General features: G+C 41.4%; 1 protein-coding gene across 4 annotated transcripts in view; it reads right to left on the bottom strand.

Moving 5' to 3' along the window:
* Nucleotides 1-24157, bottom strand: part of LOC122552150 (pre-B-cell leukemia transcription factor 3-like) — a 593793-nt gene that overhangs the window by 389645 nt on the left and 179991 nt on the right. The window contains exon 1 of one of the 4 annotated variants that reach the window (XM_043694654.1): nt 13289-15334. The exons of the other annotated variants lie outside the window; for them this stretch is intronic. Coding sequence (XP_043550589.1) covers nt 13289-13457 — 169 coding nt within the window. The 5' untranslated portion in view covers nt 13458-15334. Of the gene's footprint in view, nt 1-13288; nt 15335-24157 lie in introns of those variants that run through there. 4 annotated transcript variants of the gene reach the window in all.

Raw genomic sequence — 24157 nt, 5'->3', positions numbered from 1 at the left:
AAGATTTACAAAGATGTTGCCAGGGTTGCAGGATTTGAGCTATAGGGAGAGGCTGAACAGGTTGGGGCTGTTTTCCCTGGAGCGTCAGAGGCTGAGGGGTGACCTTATAGAGGTTTACAAAATTATGAGGGGCATGGATAGGATAAATAGACAAAGACTTTTCCCTGGGGTCAGGGAGTCCAGAACTAGAGGGCATAGGTTTAGGGTGAGGGGGAAAGATATAAAAGAGACCTAAGGGGCAACTTTTTCATGCAGAGGGTGGTACGTGTATGGAATGAGCTGCCCGAGGAAGTGGTGGAGGCTGGTACAATTGCAACATTTAAGAGGCATTTGGATGGGTATATGAATAGGAAGGGTTTGGAGGTATATGGGCCAGGTGCTGGCAGGTGGGACTAGATTGGGTTGGGACATCTGGTCGGCATTGACAGGTTGGACCAAAGGGTCTGTTTCCATGCTGTACATCTCTATGACTCTAAATGGAGTTCAATGCAGCTAAATATGAGGTGATGCACTTTGGGAAGAATAACAGGAAGGCAGAGTACTGGGTCAATGGGAAGATTCTTGGTAGTGTGGATGTGCAGAGGGATCTTGGAGTACACAGATCCCTGAAAGTTGCCACCCAGGTTGATAGTGCTGTTAAGAAGGCATACGGTGTGTTAGGTTTCATTGGAAGAGGGAGTGAGTTCCGGAGCCACAATATCATGCTGCAAGTATACAAAATGTTAGTGCAGCCACACTTGGAATATTGTGTACAGTTCTGGTCGCCATATTTCGGGAAGGATGTGGAAGCATTGGAAAAGGTGCAGAGGAGATTTACCAGGATGTTGCCTGGTCTGGAGGAAAGCTCTTATGAGGAAAGGCTGAGAGACTTGGGTCTGTTCTCATTGGAAATATGGCGTCTAAGGGCGGAATTGATAGAGAAATACAAGATGATCAGAGGATTAGATAGGGTAGACAGTGAAAGTCTTTTTCTTAGGATGATGAAGTCAGCTTGTATGAGGGGGCATAACTACAAATTGAGGGGTGATAGTTTTAAGACAGATGTCAGAGGCAGGTACTTAGAGAGTGGTATGGGCACGGAATGCCCTACCTGCCAATGTAGTTAACTCAGCCACATTGGGGAGATTTAAACAAAACTTGGATAAGCACATGGATGATGGTGGGATAGTGTAGGGGGACGAGCTGAGAATAGTTCACAGGTCAGCGCAACATTGAGGACCAAAGGGCCCGTTCTGCGCTGTATTGTTCTATGTTCTAAGTTGTGCGATAGGGTGGAAGGCAGAACAGCTTAAATGACAACAGCTTTTTTGGTCCAAGTCAAAAGGAGTGGTAAGAGATTTTTCTAGAGAAGTGATAGGTCCTGAAAGCCACCCAAAAGAATAAAATTAATATGAGAAAAAGAGTAAAATAAAACAGACCAACAAAACAAAATGAAAGTGGATAATACCATCTAAATTTACAAAACTCAATGTATCATACAGAAGGTTATAAAATGCCTTACTGAAAGATGATTGAGGAGATTGTGAGAGGTGCGGTGTCAGCAGCGAAAAGTGGCCGAGCAGAGGCTGATAGCTAAGTTCCGTACCCATAGGGAGGGCCTCAACCGGGACCTTGGGTTCATGTCACACTACAGATGACCACCATTGCACTATACACACACACACACAGACACTCATACATACACACACAGGCACTCCTATACACACACACACACACACACTCTCTCTCTCACTCACAATCCCCCATCCCAAACACACAGACAGACAGACAGACACACACACACAAAGACCGACATGCACACACATACATATACATTTGTTGGATGAATTTGGACTTGCAGAGTTACATTGTACTTTGCTCAAAAACTGCATGAATTCATGTAAAACTCTGTTATCTCACTTTTTAGTTTACAATCAGTTGAAACATTATGGCAAAGACAGAGAACACAGGGGGCTAACACCTTCAATATATTGTCTAGCTAACACCCATTGTTACAGTTAACCGGAGAATGCAACTTTTAAAAAAAAGGCTTTGTGATTTACACATGAAAGATGTGAAACTATCATAGTATTCTAACAGATGAAAGCCTCAACAAACAATTAAGGTATTATTCAATGTATAATTTCAGTTACATCACACTGTAAACTTTTGCTATAAATTCTGTGTCTGACAATTGTGCCCTCCACAACCACCTGACGAAGGAGCGGCGCTACGAAAACTAGTGTGCTTACAATTAAACCTGTTGGACTATAACCTGGTGTTGTGTGATTTTTAACTTACTGAAAGATGGCTACTGTTCCTCAAGCTTGCATTAAGCTTCATCAGAAAGAAAGATCACAGTGGCCCAAGGTGGACAATTAAAATGAAGGCAACTGGAAGCTCAGGGTCATGCTTTCAAACTAAACTAGTGTTTGTTCTTCCGAATACAGACAACACCATTCTAGGAGCAGCAAATACAGTACTCTAAATATAACAAAATTTTGGGATGATTTTCAGAGACATTTCTGCAATAAAAAGATAATGTATAACTTCAAGTTTTCTTTAAAAACGGTGAGAAGAATAAGCCCACCCAGGCTTTCCACAATAAAATTATATCTTGTTCATCATGGCAAGCTCACATTAAACATATTTTGTGAATAGGCTCATAATTTCTCTCTTTTACAAATTATGAGTTTCAGTCAGCATTCAATTTGCAATCAATAATCTATTTCAAGGACTCAGTGAGAAATGCAGTAATGTCCAAACTGCAGCAAACCCTTAGTTTTCCTGAGGGACTTATGGTCCTGTGATAGCATGTCATAAGCATATCCAATAGGTTAATTAAAATAACTATAAATGGAGAGAGAGAAAAGAAAAAAATAGCTCCTAGGATCTTAGGCCTGTCTTGACTGGTCAGAATATAAAAGATAAATTAAATTTCATGCAACACAATGTAATGCTCCAACAATAAACACTACAGAAAACAATCATGATTAATAAAATCATCAGTGCACAACGGCACATACAACAGCACATAACATCAATACAACTAGAAGTTATTGAAGAAAAATAATTTAAAAAATAAAAATGGTATGTGCAAAGGGATGCTTTCAGAGGATAAAAGATTTTGGATCAAAAGTCACAATTTATGCCAATGATGCAGATTTATATGGATCAAGAGGAATTTGGTACCTCGCAGAATCTTCTCATCTTGTTACAAAGGACAACTGTAACATGCGAAACAGATGCACCAACTGAGATCAACTGATCCATGACATCAGGGTTTGATCCTGAGGTCTTCCTACTTTTGGACTCAATACCACACTCGATAGTCCCATTGCTCAAATAAACAATTATGGGGAGATATTTTAGAAATGTACAGCAGAAACAATGACTAGAAGGGTTCACTTATCAGAGTAATAAGTAAGTTGCAAATTACTGTACAAAAGAGGTAGGCCACAAATATGCACAGTCAGTTATATTTACAGCTTGTAGTAACTCAATTTCTGTAAAGCTACGAGACTAATTAAGCTTTTTTGATGAAAGTCTGTTACTAAGCAACCACATAAGGATTATAGGGCACAGGGATGATTCTGTAACCCATGATGAAAAGAAAATCAACATCAAAAGTTCACATACATGTTTTGTAAAAATCTGATGCATTTTAAACGTTGGTGAGGTCAAAAGAACATTCATAACTAAACACTTTCCATTTATCTTGATGAAGAAAGATGGGATAATACATTAAGTTAGAATATAATTATCCACAATTTTTAATGGCACCATTGTCAAGACTCCTGTCCTTAACATTTATTTGTGAAGCACCCTGACCAAAAGTCTAACTGGATACCCACTGCACACCTGGTCACAAAAGCAGGTCAGAGAATAAATGTGGAATGGTTCACATCTTAAACCTCTCCATCACCTGCATGATTCAGCAAGGTTGGTACATAGATGGATGGACATTCAATAACACTGAAGAATTTCAAAATCAACCAGACAGATCAGTTTGTTTTGATCAGCTTGTGTCACATCAGGACATTAAGCTCCTGAGCTTGACACAATCTTGGTCCAAACAAAGAGCCAAACTCCAGAAGTAAGACAGAAGTGACAGGAAAACATTATTTGTCCAAGTGTGTCACCAAGGGTTCCTAACAAAACTGGAATCAATGAAAGTGGAGTCGAGAGTGTGGTACTGGAAAAGCACAGCAGGTCAGGCAGCATCCGAAAAGCAGAAGAATCGCCATTTTGGGCATAAACCCTTCATCAGGAATGAGGCTTATTCCTGATGAGAGGCTTATTCCTGATGAAAGGCTTATGCCCAAAATGTCAATTCTCCTGCTCCTCTGATGTTGCCTGACTCTCTGTGCTTTTCCAGCACCACACTCTCGATCTGATCTCCAGCATCTGCAGTCCTCACTTTCTACTCAATGAAATTGGAGTATGGAGTAATAATTAGTACAGAAGAAGACAGTTGTGGTTATTGGAGGTCAGGCACCTCAGTTCCAGGTAACCACTGTAGGAATTCCTCTGGGTGATATTCTACGCCCAACTTGTTAGATACTGAAACAGACTATGTCCATATGCAACAAGATCTGGACAAACCAAGGCTTGCTAGTAAGTGGCAAGGTAGCATTTATGCCGAACAAATACCAGGCAATGTCTACCTCCAATAAGAGAACATTCAATAGCATTACCATTATTTAATTCCCCACTATCAACATCCTGGTCAGTGACCAAAAAACCAAAATGGACCTGCGACGTAAATAAATACTGCAGATACAAAAGTAGGTCAGAGAACTGGAATTCTGTGAGCAACTTGTCTCCTGTCATCTAATGTGTGTCCACCACCCACAATGCACAAGTCAGGACTGTGATTTACCTGGATGAGTGCAATTCCAACTGCTTGACATCATCCAGTTTGATTTGCACAACATCTACCACCTGCCATATTTTCATTTTCTATCAGTGATGCAAAATGGCAGTATGTGTACAATCTACAAGATACACTGCACCAAGTCACTAAGGCTCCTTCAACATTACCATCCAAACTTGTGACCTTTACCACCTAGTCAGATGAGGAATACATGGGAACATAACCACCTGCAGTTCTCCTCCAAGCCACACATTATCGTGTGGTCTGTGATCTGTCGTGTGGTCTGTGATCTATCGTGATCTCTGAGTGCTGTTACAACTCAAGGATTCCAGTGGTTTAAGAAGGTAGCTCACCCATCATCTTCAAGGGTAAGTAGAACATAGAATAATACAGCATAGCAACAGAAATGAGCAATAAATGCTGATTAGCCAAAAAAAACTCATATCTCATTAACAAATAACAAAAACTCAACCAACAACTTCTACCATCAATGAAATAAAGTGAAATGCAATGGGAACACCAGCTTTTCCAAACCTCCCTTCCAACTCATACTAACTTGGACATATGCCCTTGTTCCTTAATTTCTTAATAAATAGATAACGTTGCCCTTAACCAAGGATGCAATTTAAATAATCCATTATCCTGAAGCTAGGAAAAATTAACTGATATTAAACCAGATATTGGTTCTGGACTTCAAATTCTTTTATATTCTTATTCAGCACTGGCTTGTCTTTCCTGTATTAACTACTCCATTCAAGTCATGACACATTTGTTCAGAATCTTTGTAAATTATTTAATCCACACTAAATCCCACCTGTTTGCTGACCTACAATAGCTCCTCATAATGACAGGCTTGGGTGGTAGCACTCTCAATTCTTCAGTCAGAGGGTTCAGAGTTCAAATCCCACTCTAGAACTTCAGCACAATAATCCAGGTTGATACTCTGGTGCAATAAAGAGGGGGTGCTGCACTGGGGACTGAGTACCTGACTAACTTATTTTAGTTCTTTGAAGAGGTAACAAGTGGGGTAGATATAAGGAGGTAAGAAGCAGGGTAAATTAAGCAATGGATGTAACATATTTGGATTTCCAAAAAACATTTGATAACATACAGTACATAAGGCTGTATAATAAGAGTTTGTGGTGTTGCAGGTAATACATGAACATCGATAGAAGTTGACTAAATAATAAAAGTCAGAGAGTTGGGAAGAAGGGAACATTTTCAGGATGGCAACCTGCAACTAATGGAGTGCCACAGGATCATAAGACCATAAGACATAGGAGGAAATGTAAGCCATTCGGTCCATCAAGTGTGTTCTTCCATTCAATCATGGCCGATATGTTTCTTAACCATTCTTCTGCCTTTTCCCTGGAACAAAGAACAATACAATATAGGAACCGGCCCTTTGACCCACCAAGATTTTCAATTCCTAATCCTTATTTCGACCTGCTACTTATTTAGACTCTCTGTTTGCCTCCCGTTCATGTGTCTATCAAGATATGCCTTAAACGTTACTAATGTGCCTGCTTCCACCACCTCTAGTGGCAGTGTTTTCCAGACACCCACCACCCTCTGTATAAAGATTTTCCTTACACTTCTTCCTTAAATTTCCCCCCCTCACCTTGAACCTGTGCCCTCTTGCAGTTGACCTTTTGACACTGGGAAAAAGCCTCTGACTATCCACCCTTTCTATGTCCCTCATAACATGTCGGTCTCTATCAGGTTACCCCTTGGCCTCTGTCTTCCCAGTGAAAACAATATGAGTTTATCCAATCTCTCCTCATACCTAAAATCTTCCAGACCAGAGAACATTCTGGTAAACTTTCTCAGCACACTCTCCAAAACATTCACATCTTCTGGTAGTGTGGAACCAGAACTGCATGCAATATTCCAAATGTGGCCTAACTAAAGTTTTATACAGCTGTAACATAACTTTGGTCCTCTTACCAATCAAGAACCTATTTACGTCTTAAACACACTCAATAACTGGGCCTCCATAGTCCTCTGCAGCTATGAGTTTCACAAATTAACCATCCTCTGACCAAAGAAATTCCTCCTCTTCTCAGTTCCAAAAGGACATTCTTTCACTCTGAGGCTGTGTCCTCAGGTCTTAGTCTCTCTTAATAGTGAAAATATCTTCTTCATATTCACGCTATCCAGGCATCTCAGTATTTTGTATGTTTCAATCAGATTGCCCCTTCATCCTTCTAAACTCCATTGAGTAGAGTCGCAGTGTCTTCATATGCTCCTCATATAACAAGCCCTTCATCCCTGGGATCATTCCAGTAAATATCCTCTGAGCCCCGTCTAATGCCAGCATATGCTTCCTTAGAAACAGGTCCCAAAACTGCTCACAATATTCCAAATGTGGTCTGACTAAAGCCTTATACAGCTTCAGCAATACATTTTTGCCATTGTATTCTAGCCTTCTTGAAATGAATGTTAACATTGCATATGCTTTCCTAACTGCCAACTGAACCTGCGCGTCAACCTTAAGAAAATTCTGAACTAGAACTTTCAAGTGCCTTTGTGCTTCAGATTTCCAAAGCCTTTCTCAGTTTAGAAAATAAGGAGGCAACACAAAGGAGACTTACTAAGTTAATTCCAGGTATGGAGGGAATTTTTTATGAGGTAAGGTTGAGTCGGCTGGGCTTATACACATTGGAATTTAGAAGAATGAGAGGACACTTTCCAAAACAATATTCTTAGGGCTTAACAGTGTCAGTGCAAAAAGGTTATTGCCCCTTATGGGAGAATTTAGGACCAGAGGACACAATCTTATAGGAAGGAAAATCCATTTAAGACAGAAATGAGGAGGATTTTTTTCTCTCTGACAGTGGGAATCTGTAAAATTCTTTACTTCAAATGGCTGTCGAAGCTGGGTCATTAAATATATTTAAGCCTGAGAGAGACTTATTACGAATCATTAATCCATGGCTATCGGCATAGGGCAGGAAAATGGAGTAAAGGGTTATAAAATCTCATTGAATGATGGAACATGGGCACTCAATGGGCAAATATCTACTTCAGCTACTAGGTCTTGTGATCTGCCAAATGCCATCTTTCAAATAAGATGTTAAGCTGAAGCCCAATCTGCCCTTCCTGATAGACAAAAGATCCCATAACATTATTTCAAAGGACAATGAGGGAGCGATCTCCATTGTCGTGACAATATTTATCTATCAATCATGATCAAAAGGAGAGACTATCTGGTCCCTAACACTTTACTGTTGGAGTGTCCAAATTAGGTGCAACCACAGGATGGAGGGGGGAATGACTTAAGTCATTAAAGCAAAAATGTTCAAGTAAGCATTGAATAGTCTAGGCACAGTAGATAGAATCTGTTCTCATTAATAAAGAATAAATTTACAGATTTAAGGCAACTGGAAAACCCAAAGGCAATAGAGGAAAACTATTTTTTATAAAGTTGTTATGCTCTGAAATATACTGAAACGAATGTGCAGGTAGGTTCAATTACAGTTTTCAAGAATATTGAATTAAATAAGCATTTAGGGGCTTGGGGGCATGCAAGGCTACAAGGCAATGGCATGGGACCAGTTGGATTGCTCTTGTAGACAACTTGCATTTTCTCAATGGATCAACTAGCATGTTTACATGCTGCAATCCATGTCACTGGGATAACACTCCTCTGAACCTCCTTGGAACACTGTATCATGTTAAACGTTTTATGTGTATATGCAGATATGCAGTTATAGAGCCTTTGCTAGCAAGCAACTCGGCAAAAGAAGAAAATACCTGGATGCCACTTTAGTTCTGCACTTAGGAAATTGATTCTTCTGACCTCACCATTTGAAATAATCACTGCACATGAAAACAACTTATGAAAACACATGATCCTTTTAAAATTTTGTAAACTATTCATGAAACAGGTAGTCCACATTTTTGCAATTAACAGATCTATTTTGACTCAAAATAATCTTCACAGTATGCATGCACACTTCTGTCATCAGTATGCAATTTGATGAGGATGGTAGCATGAGTGTCTATTGGAACTGTGCAAACTGAGCAAATCATAATAGTCCTCACTTTCTCATAATACCAATTAGTCTGGTACCAGTGTTGTCATCCTAAAGATCAATGCTCCAGTCAATGCTGTCCCAAATATGCAACATCAGAAAGGAACCCCCACCCATGCAATTTAAAGGAATCATCAACTGCTTACTTCTTAATTTCGACTATTGGTTCTGAACCTTTGATGATTTTCCAGAGCTCTTTAAAGTTGCAGAAGTCCACAGGAGGTCCTGTTGCTAAAAGACTCTGTCCTGACCGAGGATTGTGCACAGACCAGCCAACTCCCAACATGGATGCAGAATGCGCAGTGGCTCAGGTTCGATTCTCAGCCTTGGGTGACTGTCTGTGTGGAGTTTGCATATTCTCCCCGTGTCTGCTTGGGTTTCCTCCGGGTGCTCCGGTTTCCTCCCATAGTCCAAAGATGTGCAGGTCAGGTGAATTAGCCATGGTAAATTGCCCATAGTGCTACATGCATTAGTCAGAGGGAAATGGGTTGGGTGGGTTACTCTTCAGTGTGGGCTTGTTGGGCCGAAGGGCCTGTTTCCGCACTGTAGGGAATCTAATCTAAATTTAACCTAATCTAATCTAAATTTCTCGAGGACTTGGTTGGGAGTCAGCAGTTTGGCTGGCTGGTAGGTAACAGAAAAGGCACTAACAGAGTGGCAAAGAAGGGCGGACAATTGTTGCCATCTTAACAGACAGCAGGCTTCTGCTCACAGAGCCGCTGCCACTCCCCCAGAACACCATCTCAGTAATGCAAGTAATCTGGTGAATAACATAATCACGTATGGACAAATTATGTGGAGCTATTATGGCAACAAAAGTGCAAGTTGAGCTTGCGTGATAGAAAGCTGGCCTTGCATGTTAAAAGAATAAGCTTCCAGTATAGCATCCAAACATGGGTCGAGAGTATGGTGCTGGAAAAGCACATGATTAAAAGCCCTTCATCTGGATTGAGGCTTATTCCTGAGAAGGGCTTATGCCCGAAACAATGATTCTCCTGATCCTCGGATGCTGCCTGACCTGCCGTGCTTTTCCTGCCTTATGGCCATGCTCGTCTCTGATCTCCAGCATCTGCAGTCCTCACTTTCTCCTAGCATCTAAACATCGGTGACTTCCATATTAGAATTCAGCACCATGGTTACGCACTCAAATGGATTTGTTACCACTTCCATGCTGGAAAGAATGATATTGAAACTGTGTGAAAAATCCTATGTAAATTTGGTGCTGAACTCCTCTATACTCACACAGGTTTGCGAGCAAGTCTGCCAATGTTCCAAAGTATTTCATTGTGTGCAGATGCACAAGTCTTCTTTAGCAGAATTGTTGCAATTGTGCTATCAGCCAAGCTGACAACTGCACTTCCTTTACCCCCTTCCCAAGTAGTGGTTCATTTGTGATCAGGGTGTCATCTGATGCAAATTCAAATTCTACTATACTTTTAAGTGTAAATGGTTTGTGTAGTGATTGTAACAAGGTCAGTCCACTGGACCTCGTTGAACATGAATTCCCTAACCAGGGCTGTTAAGCTGGTAATCAGGGAGTCCTGGCTGACAATGTAAAAAGAGTGAGTGTCAGAGATACCAACACTCTGGTACCTGACTCTGAATGAGGCAGTGCTAAAGTCAAGGCCTGTTCATGTGGAAATAAAGGGTGACTTGGTGATGGGATATTTCAGTGACAATGTGAGTGAAGCACAATCCTAAAGAAATTTGCTCACAGAAGTCATTTTTGAGTTGGGTGAGCATTTCTTAAGTCATGCCTTTGTTTGGGAAGTTTGATTTATTTGACCCGGCCACTGAGGATTGGACTAGGTATGTGGAAAGATGGCAATACTTTTTTAAGGCAAACAACATTGTGGTAGAGGAAAAACAAGTAATTCTCCTGACAGCTTGTGAAGCTGCAGCTTCTTATGTCATTAGGAGCCTAACTTTCTGAGGTACCAGATACTAAAACTTTTCAAGCATTTATGACATAGTTAAGGAACATTATGATTAGATTAGATTACATTACATTACAGTGTGGAAACAGGCCCTTCGGCCCAACAAGTCCACACCGACCCGCAGAAGCGTAACCCACCCATACCCCTACATTTACCCCTTACCTAACACCATGGGCAATTTAGCATGGCCAATTCACCTGACCTGCACATCTTTAGACTGTGGGAGGAAACCGGAGCACCCGGAGGAAACCCACGCAGACACGGGGAGAACGTGCAAACTCCACACAGACAGTCGCCTGAGGCGGGAATTGAACCCGGGTCTCTGGTGCTGTGAGGCAGCAGTGCTAATCACTGTGCCACCGTGCCGCCAAGCCTCCTCTAATTCTGAGATGCTATTGCTTTTACTTGGCAATTTAAGAACCAGCAGAATCTGTATAGGGATTTTTGACTAGGTTAAGATGACTGGCAAAAGCCCGTGACTTTAATTTAACCTTTAACGAGCTGCTTCGAGGCCATCTGCTAAAGGGATTTAACTATGCAAAAACACCAACTATCTGAAGCCCACCTGGACTTAAAACAGGCGCCACAACTGTCTTTAACATTGAAAAATGCACCAAATGGAACATGAGAGTTGCAGAGGACACCCTCACCAGGCTCATTTAGGACATATCCTGATCAAAGGGATTTCAAGTCGGCCCACAGCAAAACCCAAAACAAAGCCAAGCGTCAGTCAAATGGTTAAAGTTTTCTTCAGGGTCTTGAATGTCAAGCCATCGTAGTTGTTGCTGATATGTGGACTCAAGATAGCAAAAGAGTCCTACCTAAGTTGAGTAAGATAACCCATTGGCAGGTATCCAGATGAATTCATACTCTGGAATGTCCACTTGCATCTGGCTTGGAACAGTTAAATTACTTAACAACATCAAAAGCAGAACCAATCAAGACAAACATCTGGTTAAATGGTCATCCCGTTCTAATGGAGGTCAATACCAACAGTGCTATAACATTTTTTACTCATTCATGGAATCAGGGCATTGCTGGTGAGGCCAGCATTTATTGCTCATCACTAATTGCCCAGAGGGTTGTTAATAGTCAACTATATTACTGTGGGTCTGGAGTCAAATGTAGGACTGACCAGATAAGAATGGCTGTTTCTTTCCCTAAGGGATATTTGATCAGTGATCACAGAACCAGTTTTTACCAAAATTCAATCTGGATTCCAGTTCATAACCTTGCTTGGCTAGGCTGAGGACCTAAGCCAGAGAGCCTTTATAGATTAAGGGGACAATTTTGGTTCTGTTCTTTTGTGAAAAGCAGCTAGTTCAGTTACCAATGATTGTAGTAAAAGGCTTGGGCCCCAGCTTGATAGGGCAAATTGGTTGAGAGACATTCACTTATCTTGGCTCAATGTTTTTCAATTAGAAAATGTATGAAGTCCTAATTAAACACCCAGAAGTCTTCCAAGAATGTCTAGGGACTATCAGTAGAAGAAAGGACACCTTGCATGTTGGCCATGAATGTTCCAGGATTCTGCAAGGCCTACCCAGTGCCATTAAAGTGTCATTTTATGGCAAAGGTATGGATAGAAGTCAGAAGGCTGGAAAGTGAAAGAACATCAAATCAGTCCAATTCATGGAACAGGAAGCACCAGTCATACCGATTTTGAAGCCCAACAGATTGGTTCACCTTTGTGGTGATTTTAAGAAAATTGTAAAATATTTTTCAGCGGGATAAATACCCAACACTTCAGCTGCAGGATTTACACAAAAATCTGTGTTGTATGGGGAAGGCGGGGGGTTGAGTTGGTTGGAGTTCTGTTCTTAACAAAGCTGGACATGAGCCATGCTTTCTTGCAATTGTGTTTAAACCAGGATTCCCAGAAGTATGATACAATTTATACCCAAAAGGACTTGCACCAATAGATGAGGCAGCCATATGAGGTATTGTCAGCCTGTTTGCAAGGTCTACCTCAGGTCGCCATTTCCCTAGATTACGGCCTAAAAACAGGGAAAACTAATAAGAAACACTTCGAGAACTTGGATACGGTCCTAAGGTATTTTTGTACGGCAGGCATGTATGTTCCAGGCTCCCTCTGAGTAACCTACATGGGCTATAGAGTCGACAAGACTGGGTTACAACTGTTGAAAGATAAAGAGAAGGCAATCAAAGGTGCCCCGGCTGGGGGAGATCCAAAATGACGGCGACCCAGTAGGTCTGAGTCTGCAGTGCTCTGCCTAAGACTTGAGCAAAGTGGGGTGCCCACCTTCACCTCACCTTTTAAACCATTCAGGATAGCTTTTGCCCAGCACTCTTAGTCATTCTGCATCAAAGTTTAACAGTTTGGTGCTTTTTTAAAAATGACTAAGGGCAAAAACTCCCGCAGCTCGCAACAGGCAGGACCCCTCCCCCACCCCCTCCCACAGCAGCAGGGACATCCGCGGCCGCCTTGGGGCACTGACCTGTAGAGTCGAGCCTGATCTCCGAGATCGTCAAACTCCAGGAGAAGATCGACACGTCAATCGAGGAGGCCCGGTTCAGGAGGGAGTCAATCTTGGTCATGCTGCAGAATCGTGACTGAGAGATCGAAAAACTTGAGCAGCGTGTCAGAGAGGTGGAACAATGGGCCATGGCCTTGGAGACTGCTGCTAAGTCATCTGTGGGTCAGGTCCGGGCTCTGGAGCGGTGATTCCGGACCCTGGAGGAGTACATTGACGACCTCAAGAATCGAGGTTGTCGGACAAATATTCGGTTGCTGGGCCTTCCCGAACGGGAGGCAGAAGGCCAGCTTGTGGATTTCTTGGAGCAATGGCTTCCACAATTATTGAAGTTGGAGTCGGAGCTGGAATGGGTGTGGGTGGAGCGGGCCCACCGAGTTGCTATGCGCAGACCCGGGTCAGACCAGCGCCCCTGCCCGGTTCTAGTCCGACTTCAATGTTATAAGGAAAAACAAATGCTCCTAGAGGCCTCCAGTGTCATGGGGAAGGATCCCCAGGCCATAATGTACAAGGGCTCCAAGATAATGCTATTTCAGGACTTTTCTTCAGTCGTGGTCCGCAAGAGGAAGGCATTCGATGAGGTGAAGAAGCATTTGAGAGACTTAAATATTCAATATTCCATGCGATATCCGGATATGCTGCGCTTCAGCCATGGAGGATCCGAATATAACTTTGGATCACTGGAGAAAGTAAAAGAATTCTTGGATGCTCTCAAATAGACTCGAACCTGAACTGTATGGATAATGACTTTATTTTGTCCCCCCTTTGTTTACCCTTCTTTCTTTCTCCAACTCTCTTTTGCCCATCTTTCCCTGGGGATGAGGGGTGGGGGGCTTGTTCTTTACTCTTTCTTTGGTTTCCTTTTTTATAGCTCGTGCAGCTTATCTGATTATCTGTGGGGGAGGTTTTTTTCTAGAGTGGGGTTTTCTTTTTTTTCTTCTTATTTAGTTGCCTAATATTTGCTGGCATTGTAATTTTGTAACTTTATATTTTGTATTGTTTTTATTAAACGTGATGGTATGTGTGTGTGTGGGGAGGGGGGGGGGGGGTTCACTTACTTTTAACTCCTGTTTTATAAGACACTTGAATTTATTTACTTAATTCTGTAATGCTTGGGCCGAGGGCAGGGCCCTAGCTGGGAAAGGTTATGGTGGGGTTATTGGTAGGTAGTATTGCCTCCTGGGAGCAAGGGGGAAACTCTCCTTTCAAATATGTTTTGTGTTATTTTTACTTAGGAGTACTTTTTAATTGTGTTGATTTAAATATTTTAAAGAGTTTTTTAATATGTGAATTTTCTACGGTCTTTATTCAATGTCTTTTGGGTGGGGTTCTTCCACTTGGGGGATCTTGGGCCTGCCTGGACAATCATGGCTAGCCGTTCGCTTAGGTGGTGCTTCTGGAATGTCAAGGGGAGTCACTTGCCAATCAAAAGGAAAAAGATATTATCAAGTCTTAAAAAGGGTTGATGTAGCTCTCTTACAGGAGACACATCTACTTGATAAGGAACATTCAAAGCTACAACAGGGTGGGTTTGGTCAGGTGATCATTTCATCTTTCAGCTCAAAAGGTAGGGGAGTAGCCATTCTTATTCGGAAGAATCTTCCTTTCCAAATATTAAGCCAGATAAAAGATGAGTCTGGACAGTATATATTGACCAAAGCCCTAATATATTGAGAGGAATACGGGATTTTGAATTTTTATTGTCATCCAGCACACCCTTTTAAATTTGTAATGGAAGCGTTCTCTAAGTTAATGGCTTTCGGGCTCCGCCATACAATTATTGGGGGAGATTTTAATTGTATTATTGACCTAGAGATGGATAGGATACCTAGGAGCACTGCGGGTATATCTCTGAGACCTAGGCAACTGGCGGATCTGAACAAGGAGCTAGGAATAGTAGATGTGTGGAGGTGTCTTCATCCCCAGGGCAGGGACTTTACTTTCTATTCTAACCCACACAAGTGCCATACCAGATATGTTTTTTGCCCCCTCGACCCTTTTCAATTTGATACTGTCTTGTAAAATAGGTAATATAATTATTTCTGATCATGCCGCAGCATATATGGAAGTCAAGACTAGGGATGATGGGATAGGCCCCCGACATTGGCGTATGGGTCCTTTCTTATTGAAGGATAGCAAATTTATAAAATATTTTTTGCAGGAATTCAAAACCTTCTGGGATATTAACTCAGGTACGGTTAGTAACCCTTCAATGATGTGGGAGACCACTAAGGCATATGCGCAAGGCTTGGTCACCTCATATTCTGCGACCCAGAAAAGACAAAAGGGAGAGCAACAGTGCCTACTTGAGGCTCACCTGAAGGCAGCTGAAATTGCATATGTTGATTGCTAAGCTACAGAGGATCACAGCCCTTAGGGCAGCCTTGAATACCACACTTACTCAAACAGCAAAGAGGGAAATATTATTCGCGAAGCAGAGATTATTTGAATATGGTGACAAGCCTGCCAGGTATCTAGCGTACCTTCCCAGAAACTAAAAGGCTCCCCAAGCCATTACGTCCATTAGAGAAAGTGCTGGTACCCTGATTTGTGATCGTAAAATGATCAACACAGCCTTTAGAAAGTTCTATTTTGAATTGTATAAGTTGAAGGACTGTGAGGATAGGACTGGGAAGATGGAGTCTTTCTTTAAAAATCTGGCCCTTCCGGGCCTAACCTCAGAGCATGTGTTGATCTTGAATGCCCCCTTGATAACCCAGGAAGTACAGGACGCAGCTAGACAGCTTCAGAGTGGAAAAGCGCCTGGGCCAGAAGGATTCCAAATTGAGTTCTATAAAGAATTTATAGGGGAACTGGCCAGGCCACTCATAAATATGTACAATTACTCACAAAGTCAGGGCTGCCTCCCGCCTTCATTGAGAGAAGCAAATATTTCTCTCATTCTTAAGAAGGGAAAGGCCCCAGAAGATTGCTCTTCATATTGACCCATATCCTTGTTAAATGTGGATTTTAAAATTCTTTCAAAAATGTTAGCATTAAGACTGGAGAGGGTTTTACCATTCATTATAAAAGAGGACCAGACAGGGTTTATAAAGGGTTGCAGGTCAACTAATAACATTAGAAGGGTCTTAAATATGATACAAACCTGCCAACAGGGAAAAATATCGGGTTTAGTTGTCTCCCTAGATGCAGAGAAGGCATTTGATCGGGTAGAACGGCCATATCTTTTTTATACGTTGGAACGGTTTGTGTTGGAGAGGTCTTTACTAAATGGGTTTCAGTATCATATAATGATCCCAAAGCAGCGGTGTACACCAACAGTTTAAGTTCGGAAAGTTTTAGTGTTGGCAGGGGCTGTCGCCAGGGATGTCCTCTCTCACCAATTTTTAAATTTATGCTAGTGATTGAACCACTAGCAGAAGCTATACGAACTGACCTAATATAACAGCTCCAAGCACAAAATTACTCTCTGTGCGGAAGATGTCCTCCTTTTCTTAAGTGATCCTTTGACATCCGTGCCCTGCTTAGTTCAAGTGGTCAATCTATTCGGTATGTTCTCAGGTTACAAAATCAATTTTATGAAATTGGAGGCCATGCCATTGGGAGGCATTGCCAGTATATCCAATTTACCGGATGGATCTTGCTTTCCCTTTTGGTGGTCACTAGAAGGTTTGCTGTACTTAGGTATTTTTATTACTCCAATATTTGGCCAGCTATATAAAGCCAATTACGTACACTTATTAGAGAAAATAAGGCAGGACCTTCAACGCTGGGGAGATCTCCCAATATCCTGGCTAGGCAGAGTAGCCTTAGTTAAGATGAATATCCTACCTTGTCTTCTATATCCTATGAGAATGCTCCCCTTGATGCTGCCAAGACAGATGTTGCGTCAGCTTTATGGCTGGCTCAGCTCCTTTACTTGGAATCATAGACGACCCCTTATCAAATTAGAAAAGCTGCAGCTCCCACAAGCAAGGGGAGGACTGGACTTTTCAGATTTCAGGAGGTACCAGTTGAGCTCCTTATTATCTTATGTAGCTGATTGGGTCTCTTGTGACCCACAATCAATCTGGTTAGAAATTGAGACCTCTCAAGCCAATGTCCCCTCATCAATCTATTATTTATGGTCAAGATGAGAGTTATTACGGACTATTGTAAAAACCCAGTTTTTACTAAATACAATTAAAGCCTGGAGGATAATGCGATATGATGAGGGTAACCTGCAAAAAACCTCCCCTTGTATCCCTATAGTGGGAGCATCGGGATTTCAGCCAGGGCTGACGGATGCTACATTTAAAACTTGGGAGTCCAGAGGTATCTCCTGCTTGGGAGACCTGTTCGAGGGGAGGTTATGGTGTCCTTTGAGCAGCTGCACCAGAAGTTTGGACTGCCTAACAAGGACCTTTTACGATATTTTCAAATATGAGACTTTATACAAAAGAAGACCACACTGATAGTCAATCCTTATAAATCGGATAGGGAAAGGAGAGTGCTATGGCCAATGGGGCCGCCCTCGGTCAGTACTCTTTATCATTCACTATACAAGAAGGTCTTGAAGGACATGGAATGATTATATAAAACTTGGAATCAAGAATTGGGGTTGGAAATCTCTTTAGAAATGTGGGAGGATGTCTGGGAAAATGCCAGAAAGATCTCTATCTGTAACAGAACTCAGGCTACTCAATTAAATATTGTCTGGAGGGCTCACATTGCACTTGAGCGACTCGCAAATTTCAAGGCAGGAGCATCCCCAAATTGTCCTAAATGTAAAATAGAAGTTGGCACTCTCACGCATTGTCTTTGGACATGCCATGAGATCCGTAGGTATTGGGATAGAGATGCAAACACCTTGACAGAGATTTTGGGTACGGAGATTGGATCGGAACCAATGCCCTTACTTTTGGGCTCTCCAAATTTTACCTCTCTGGATGTATACGGGAAGAAATTATTTATTATCCTCTCCTTTTGTGCGAGGAAAAATATTTTAGTGACTTGGGTATCCGAAGGCCCCCCAGGACTTTCAAACTGGCACAGGATAGTCATGGAATATATCCCCCTTGACTTGCTCACGAATGTGGTGCACCAAAAACCGGAATTATTTTATAAAACATGGCAGCCCTTTTTGAACTACATCGACACTGACATTTCGGCCATATTGTCCAGGACTTTTGTTTAACTATGGTAATGGTTCTGACTGGTTCAGGGGTCCCTGGGAGGAGGAATCCCGCATAAGTACGGGTTCTATTATGACTTGATGTAAATCTATTTTGAGCATGTATCCAGTTATTTAATTACTTTGTTGTTTACTGTTAGTAATGTATGATATCCTATTTTATGTTTTGGTTGTTTGTAGAATAGATTAGTAGTTAGCTGGGTGTTTTTTTTATTAATTTAATTTTATATTGGTGTTATTATATTGCAAAGTGGAATACACTCGTTTGTATTATTTTTGTAATTTTGTAAAAAGAATCTTAAAAATTTTCTTTCTCAATAAAAATACCTATTAAAAAAAGGTGCCAAGGCTCACATGTCCATGCAGGAGTCATTTCTTGGGCTGGTATGTTATTATGGAAGTTTCTTATGTAACCAGGTCCATCCTGGCCCCTTTGCATCAACTCCTAAAAAGCATCAGCCTTCAAAATGTTCACATAAATAAGCCCTAGCTTTCAATGAAGTAAAGATTCAGATAATATATTTTAATGTGTTCGCACATTAAGATCTCAGTAAAGATCTGTTATTCGGATGGATGCCTCCCCATATGGCATCAGGGTGGTCTTCGTTTATAGGTAGCCCAATGGAGAGAAACACCTAATAACATATGCACCCAGGACTTTGGCTAATGCAAGGCATAAATACAGCCAAATAGAAAAAGAAGGATTGGCAGTCAGGATGCTCCACCTTTATGGATGGAAATTTGTGATAATCATCAATCACAAATGCTTACTTTGCCTGCTTAAAGAGGACAAGGTAGTGTCACCCATACCTTTGGGCTGCATTCTGCAGATGGCTCTAAAATTTATTGCTTATAGTTAGAATATCATCCGGGTGGCCAAGTAGCGAATACAGATGCATTGCGCCACCTCCAATTAACAGATGCACCACTGGTGGTACGCCAAATTGAAGAGTCTGTAATGATATTAAATTTTCTGGATATGTTCCCAGTCACAGCTGACAATATCAGACGTTGGACACAAAGATCCAGCACTTTGCAAACTGAAACAACTGTTATTAATGGGGAGACCAAAGGGCCATTCATGGTAAGAACTGAAACCTTCTTGGATCCAGAGAGACCAGTCACAGTCGAAGACAGCATATTATTATAGGGAGCAAGAGTGATTGTCCCAAGCAAACATCACAGTCAAATACAGGCTGACCTCCACCAGGGCCAGATGTTGGCAAAATATTATGTATGGTACCCAGGCTTGGATGCAGACATAGTTGCATTGGTGGGCAGTGCCCTGAGTGTCAACAAGGTCAAAAATTACCACCTGCAGCTTTCCAACAGCAGTGGGAATAGAACATAGAAGAGTACAGCACAGTACAGGCCCTTCAACCCACAATGTTGTGCCGAGCATTTATCTTAATCTAAGATCAACCTAACCTTCACACCCCTCAATTTACTGTCGTCCATGTGTTTGTCCAGCAGTCACTTCAATGTCCCTAATGTCTGACTCCACTACCATCCCACACACCTACCACTCTCTGCATAAAGAACCTACCTTTGACTTCTCGCCTATACCTTCCTCCAATCACCATAAAATTATGACCCCTCATAATAGCCATTTCTGCCCTGAGGAAAAGTCTCTGGCTATCTACTCTATCTATGCCTCCCATTATCTTGTACACCTCAATCAAGCCATCTCTCTTCCTTCTTCTATCCAGTGTGAAAGGCCCAAGCTGACTCAACCTCTCTTCATAAGACAAGCCATCCAATGCAGGCAGCATCCTGGTAAATCTCCCCGTATCCTCTCTAATGCATCTACATCCTTCCTCTAATGAGGCGACCACAAATGCACACCATATTCCAAGTGTAGTCTAACCAGTGTTTTATACAGCTGCAGCAAAACCTCCGGCTCTTAAACTCAATCTCGCTGTTAATAAAAGCCAAATGGTCAAGGTAAACCTTGAACTCGGTTGCATGTTGACTATGCATGTCCTTTCGCGGGTTCAATGGTGTTAGTCATGTAGATGCCCACTCAAAGTGGTTGGATGTGTATAGGGTCCATTCATCAAATACTGGGACGACTATAGGAAAACTGTGTGCATCTTTTTCAACATACAGAGTCCCAGAAGTATTGGTCACAGATAACAGGCCATTGTTTACCAGCAGGGGATTTTGTTATTCCTTCAATTAGAATGGGATTCAACATACAAGGTCAGAAGAAACAGCCTACCGCCTCACTAGGTACTATGCTGTCAAGTTTCTTATTTGATTATAGGACTACCCCACATGCGACAACCGGGATAGCACCAGCAGAGTTGTTAATGGGTTAGAAGACTCCACACCAGATTAAGTCTGACCTTCCTGGTCCTGAATAAGTATGTAGACATATGAAAGCTGTGAATTTGCAAAAGGTGCAGGAGCAAAGCAGATGCTGCCTTTCAGAAAATTCAGAAATGCTGTCAGAACCCATGGAATCACCTTCTCCGACCTTGATGAGGCCTGTGAAGCAGAGATGGAAATGATGGATGCAATCACGTTGACGTCTTTGCCACTGGAAGAAGAGGCATTCCTGGCACAACAGGGGTGAGCCCCTGTGCATTACACAGCACCTATACTAGACGTCAAGTTGGAAAAACCTGACCCACTGCTAAAATGCCCCTGAAGATTCTTCATTAAAAAGCACTGGTGTATGCGTGCAGACTCAGATGGGGAGGGAAGTGGTGATTGTAATGAGGTGAGACAGCTGGATCTCACAGAATATGAGTTCCATGATTGGGACTGTTAATCTGTTCCAATCAGGGAGCCCTGACTGACATGTAAAAAAGATGAGTGTCAATCTGCTACCTGACTTTGAATGAGGCAGTGCTAAAGTCAAGAATTGTTCATTTGTAAATAAAGGGCAACTTGATGATGGGAAACCAGCCTCCTTGGAGTTATTTCAGTTTGTAGCTCTGCTGTCAGCAATAATAAGATCTTGAGAAAGTGCTTCTTCTTCAACACTGACTCTCTCTTTTCCACCTATTCCAACAGTTCAGACCAGGTCACTGTTTGTGGATATCTGAAAAGCAAAACTCAAAATACAGTTATGACGAGGAGCAATAAGGAATAAGCATTTCACGTTTACATCATGTGCAGCCCATAAATGAGTGAAGGTTGTGGGATGAGTATAAAAGAAATAAATTGAAGACGTGATTATCTTCTAGAGATCCTAATACGTCGGTCATGACCTCAGAAATGGCTACTCTAACATGTTAAGTACCATCTCATCATCTTACACACTACCTTGTTCTGCAAGTGACAATGCAATGTGTGAGAGAGGCACAATTTGTTTGGATGATGTGCAAGTTGTAAGAAGTGGATATGAGACAGTAAGTGAATGCGAATTGAGGCTATCAATGTTAGGTATGGACTATGATTCATGTAGCTTCAGTAAGTGAATGATGAAAGTGTGACACTTTGAGTTGTATGTGCATACAGGTTGGATATGGCATTTGAAGATACATTCAATGACTTAGGCCACTTGAGTGAGGTCACTGAACTTTTTATCACCCCTTTTCCATGCTCTCAGAGCTAGACAACTAGCATTGATCACCACAGCTATCTAATCACATTGACTTCGCAAAATTTGTCTGGAAGAATTCCTGTGAAGATGACACATTTCCTCTGCTTCAACAAGACATCTGTGCCTTCTCACTCCTTGGTCCATTATAATTCTCTCCTCTTCCTGCTCAAAATCTTGTTTCATAAACGTTTCCTGAGACTACAATAACTATAAAGCACCTTCCCTTTAAGAAAACCAGGCTGCCTTGAAGTAAAATACAGGCTAGTTTTATGCGATGCTGGCCTCCCACAAATTTAGGCCCCCTGCTGTGACAGGCAGCTCTTTGCCTTTGGCAACATGTTTAGTGCGAGCTGCATGCAATAATCATGCAAATTAACAATCAGCAGAAAGTTGGTGTGCTGCCTGCATCAGAGATCTCTGATCAGCTCAACCACACAATGACATACAAATGTCCCTTTAAGGATTGTTAAATTTTTCACACATTGTGCCTTTGGAGAAAATGTCCACATGCCTGTTTTTTCATTATCTCATTCAAGAGGTTAGTAATTCTGTGTGAGCCTAGACAGAGTGTCAGCCAGTTCTGAACCACCACGACTGAAAAAGAACTACTGTGACAAAAATTTATGACTAAAAGAATAGCAAGAAGTACAAAAAGAGACAGTAAATGCCTCTATAAATATCTATAAGGAAAAGAAAATCTAAAGGAAGCATTGCTCTATTAGAGGGTGAGACTGGGAAATGAATAATGGGAAACAAAGAAATAGAGACTTTGAATAAGTATTTAAGCTGTTTCACAGAAGAAGGCACTAAAAGCATCCAATGAATAGCTAAAACTCAAGAAGTAAAGAGAGGGAGGAAATTGAAACTGTCAATAGAGAAAAAATACTCTGAAAACTAATGGGATTGAACACTGATAGGTCTGACATACAAACAGTTATTGCACAAGACATGAGCTCAGGGTGTTGGGAGTGACATGTTACTATGAAGAGGATTGGCTATCTAATCGAATAAATTGATCATTTTCAGGTTGACAAACTAGCAATTGGTATGTCAGAGAGATCAATGCAGGAGCACAAATTATTTTCAATGTATATCAATGATCTGAATGAAAGGACCAATTGCACTGTAGCCAAATTTGCTGGCTATACAAAAATAGATAGGAAAGCAAGTTATGAGGAAAATACAAGTATGTGGGCAAACAATTCACAGATGGAAAAAGATGCGAGGAAATGTAGGAAAAGACTAAAAATGCATAATATTATTTAAATAGAGAGGTTGCTGTGGTATAGAGGGTTCTGGGTATGATTTTTGAAGAATCAAAAAGGATTAGCATCAGATATAACAAGTAATTAGGAAGGCAAATGGATTGTTTGCATTTACTGTTAGGGATGGAATATAAAATTAGGGAATTCTTTTCACAATTATACAGGGCCTTGGTGATGGCAAACCTTGTTTTGGTTTTCTTTCTTAAGTAAAGATATATTTACATTGGTAGAGTTCAGAGAACTTTCACTCAGGTGAATTCCTAGAATGCAAGGGTTGTCTTATGAAGAAAGACTGAATGGGTTAGGCACATACTCATTGAAGCTTAAAGAAAAGAGGTGATCACTTTGTGAGGAGGTGGGGAAAATCTAGAACTAGAAGGCATGATTTAAAAATAAAGGGTCCTCCAACCAAGTAATAAATGGCAATTTTGTCTCTCATAGGGCCGTTTGTCTTTGGAATTCTTTCTGAAAAGCTAGCCATGGAGGATGAATTAGAGAGATTTTTGCTTGACAGAGGAGTCAAGTGTTATGGAAGACAGACAGAAAAGGTCACAATTCAAGTAGTCACTAAACAGTGCAGCAGGATCAACGGACAGAATTTCCTATTTCCTATGATCTCATGATCTTAGATACTTCTCATAGAGGTTAGGAGGACATATAAACTTCATTAGTGACAATTGTGATACAGACGTGTGTATATCATGCTCCATAATATTATGACAGAAAACTTCATTTCCATTAAGACACTGATAGTGATTCATGAGACTGAAACAAACTTGACTTGTTTTTAGAGTGGTTTTATTATAATGAGTTAGAGAATGCACCCTTCACAGCAGAGAGCTTTATGCTGCAATAGTTGGCAATGTGCTGCATACTCTCTC

This window comes from Chiloscyllium plagiosum, chromosome 8 (assembly GCF_004010195.1).
Source record: "Chiloscyllium plagiosum isolate BGI_BamShark_2017 chromosome 8, ASM401019v2, whole genome shotgun sequence".
NCBI classification, from domain to species: domain Eukaryota; kingdom Metazoa; phylum Chordata; class Chondrichthyes; order Orectolobiformes; family Hemiscylliidae; genus Chiloscyllium; species Chiloscyllium plagiosum.
Note: the sequence above shows the minus strand (reverse complement) of the source record. Positions and strands in the feature narration are given on the sequence as shown.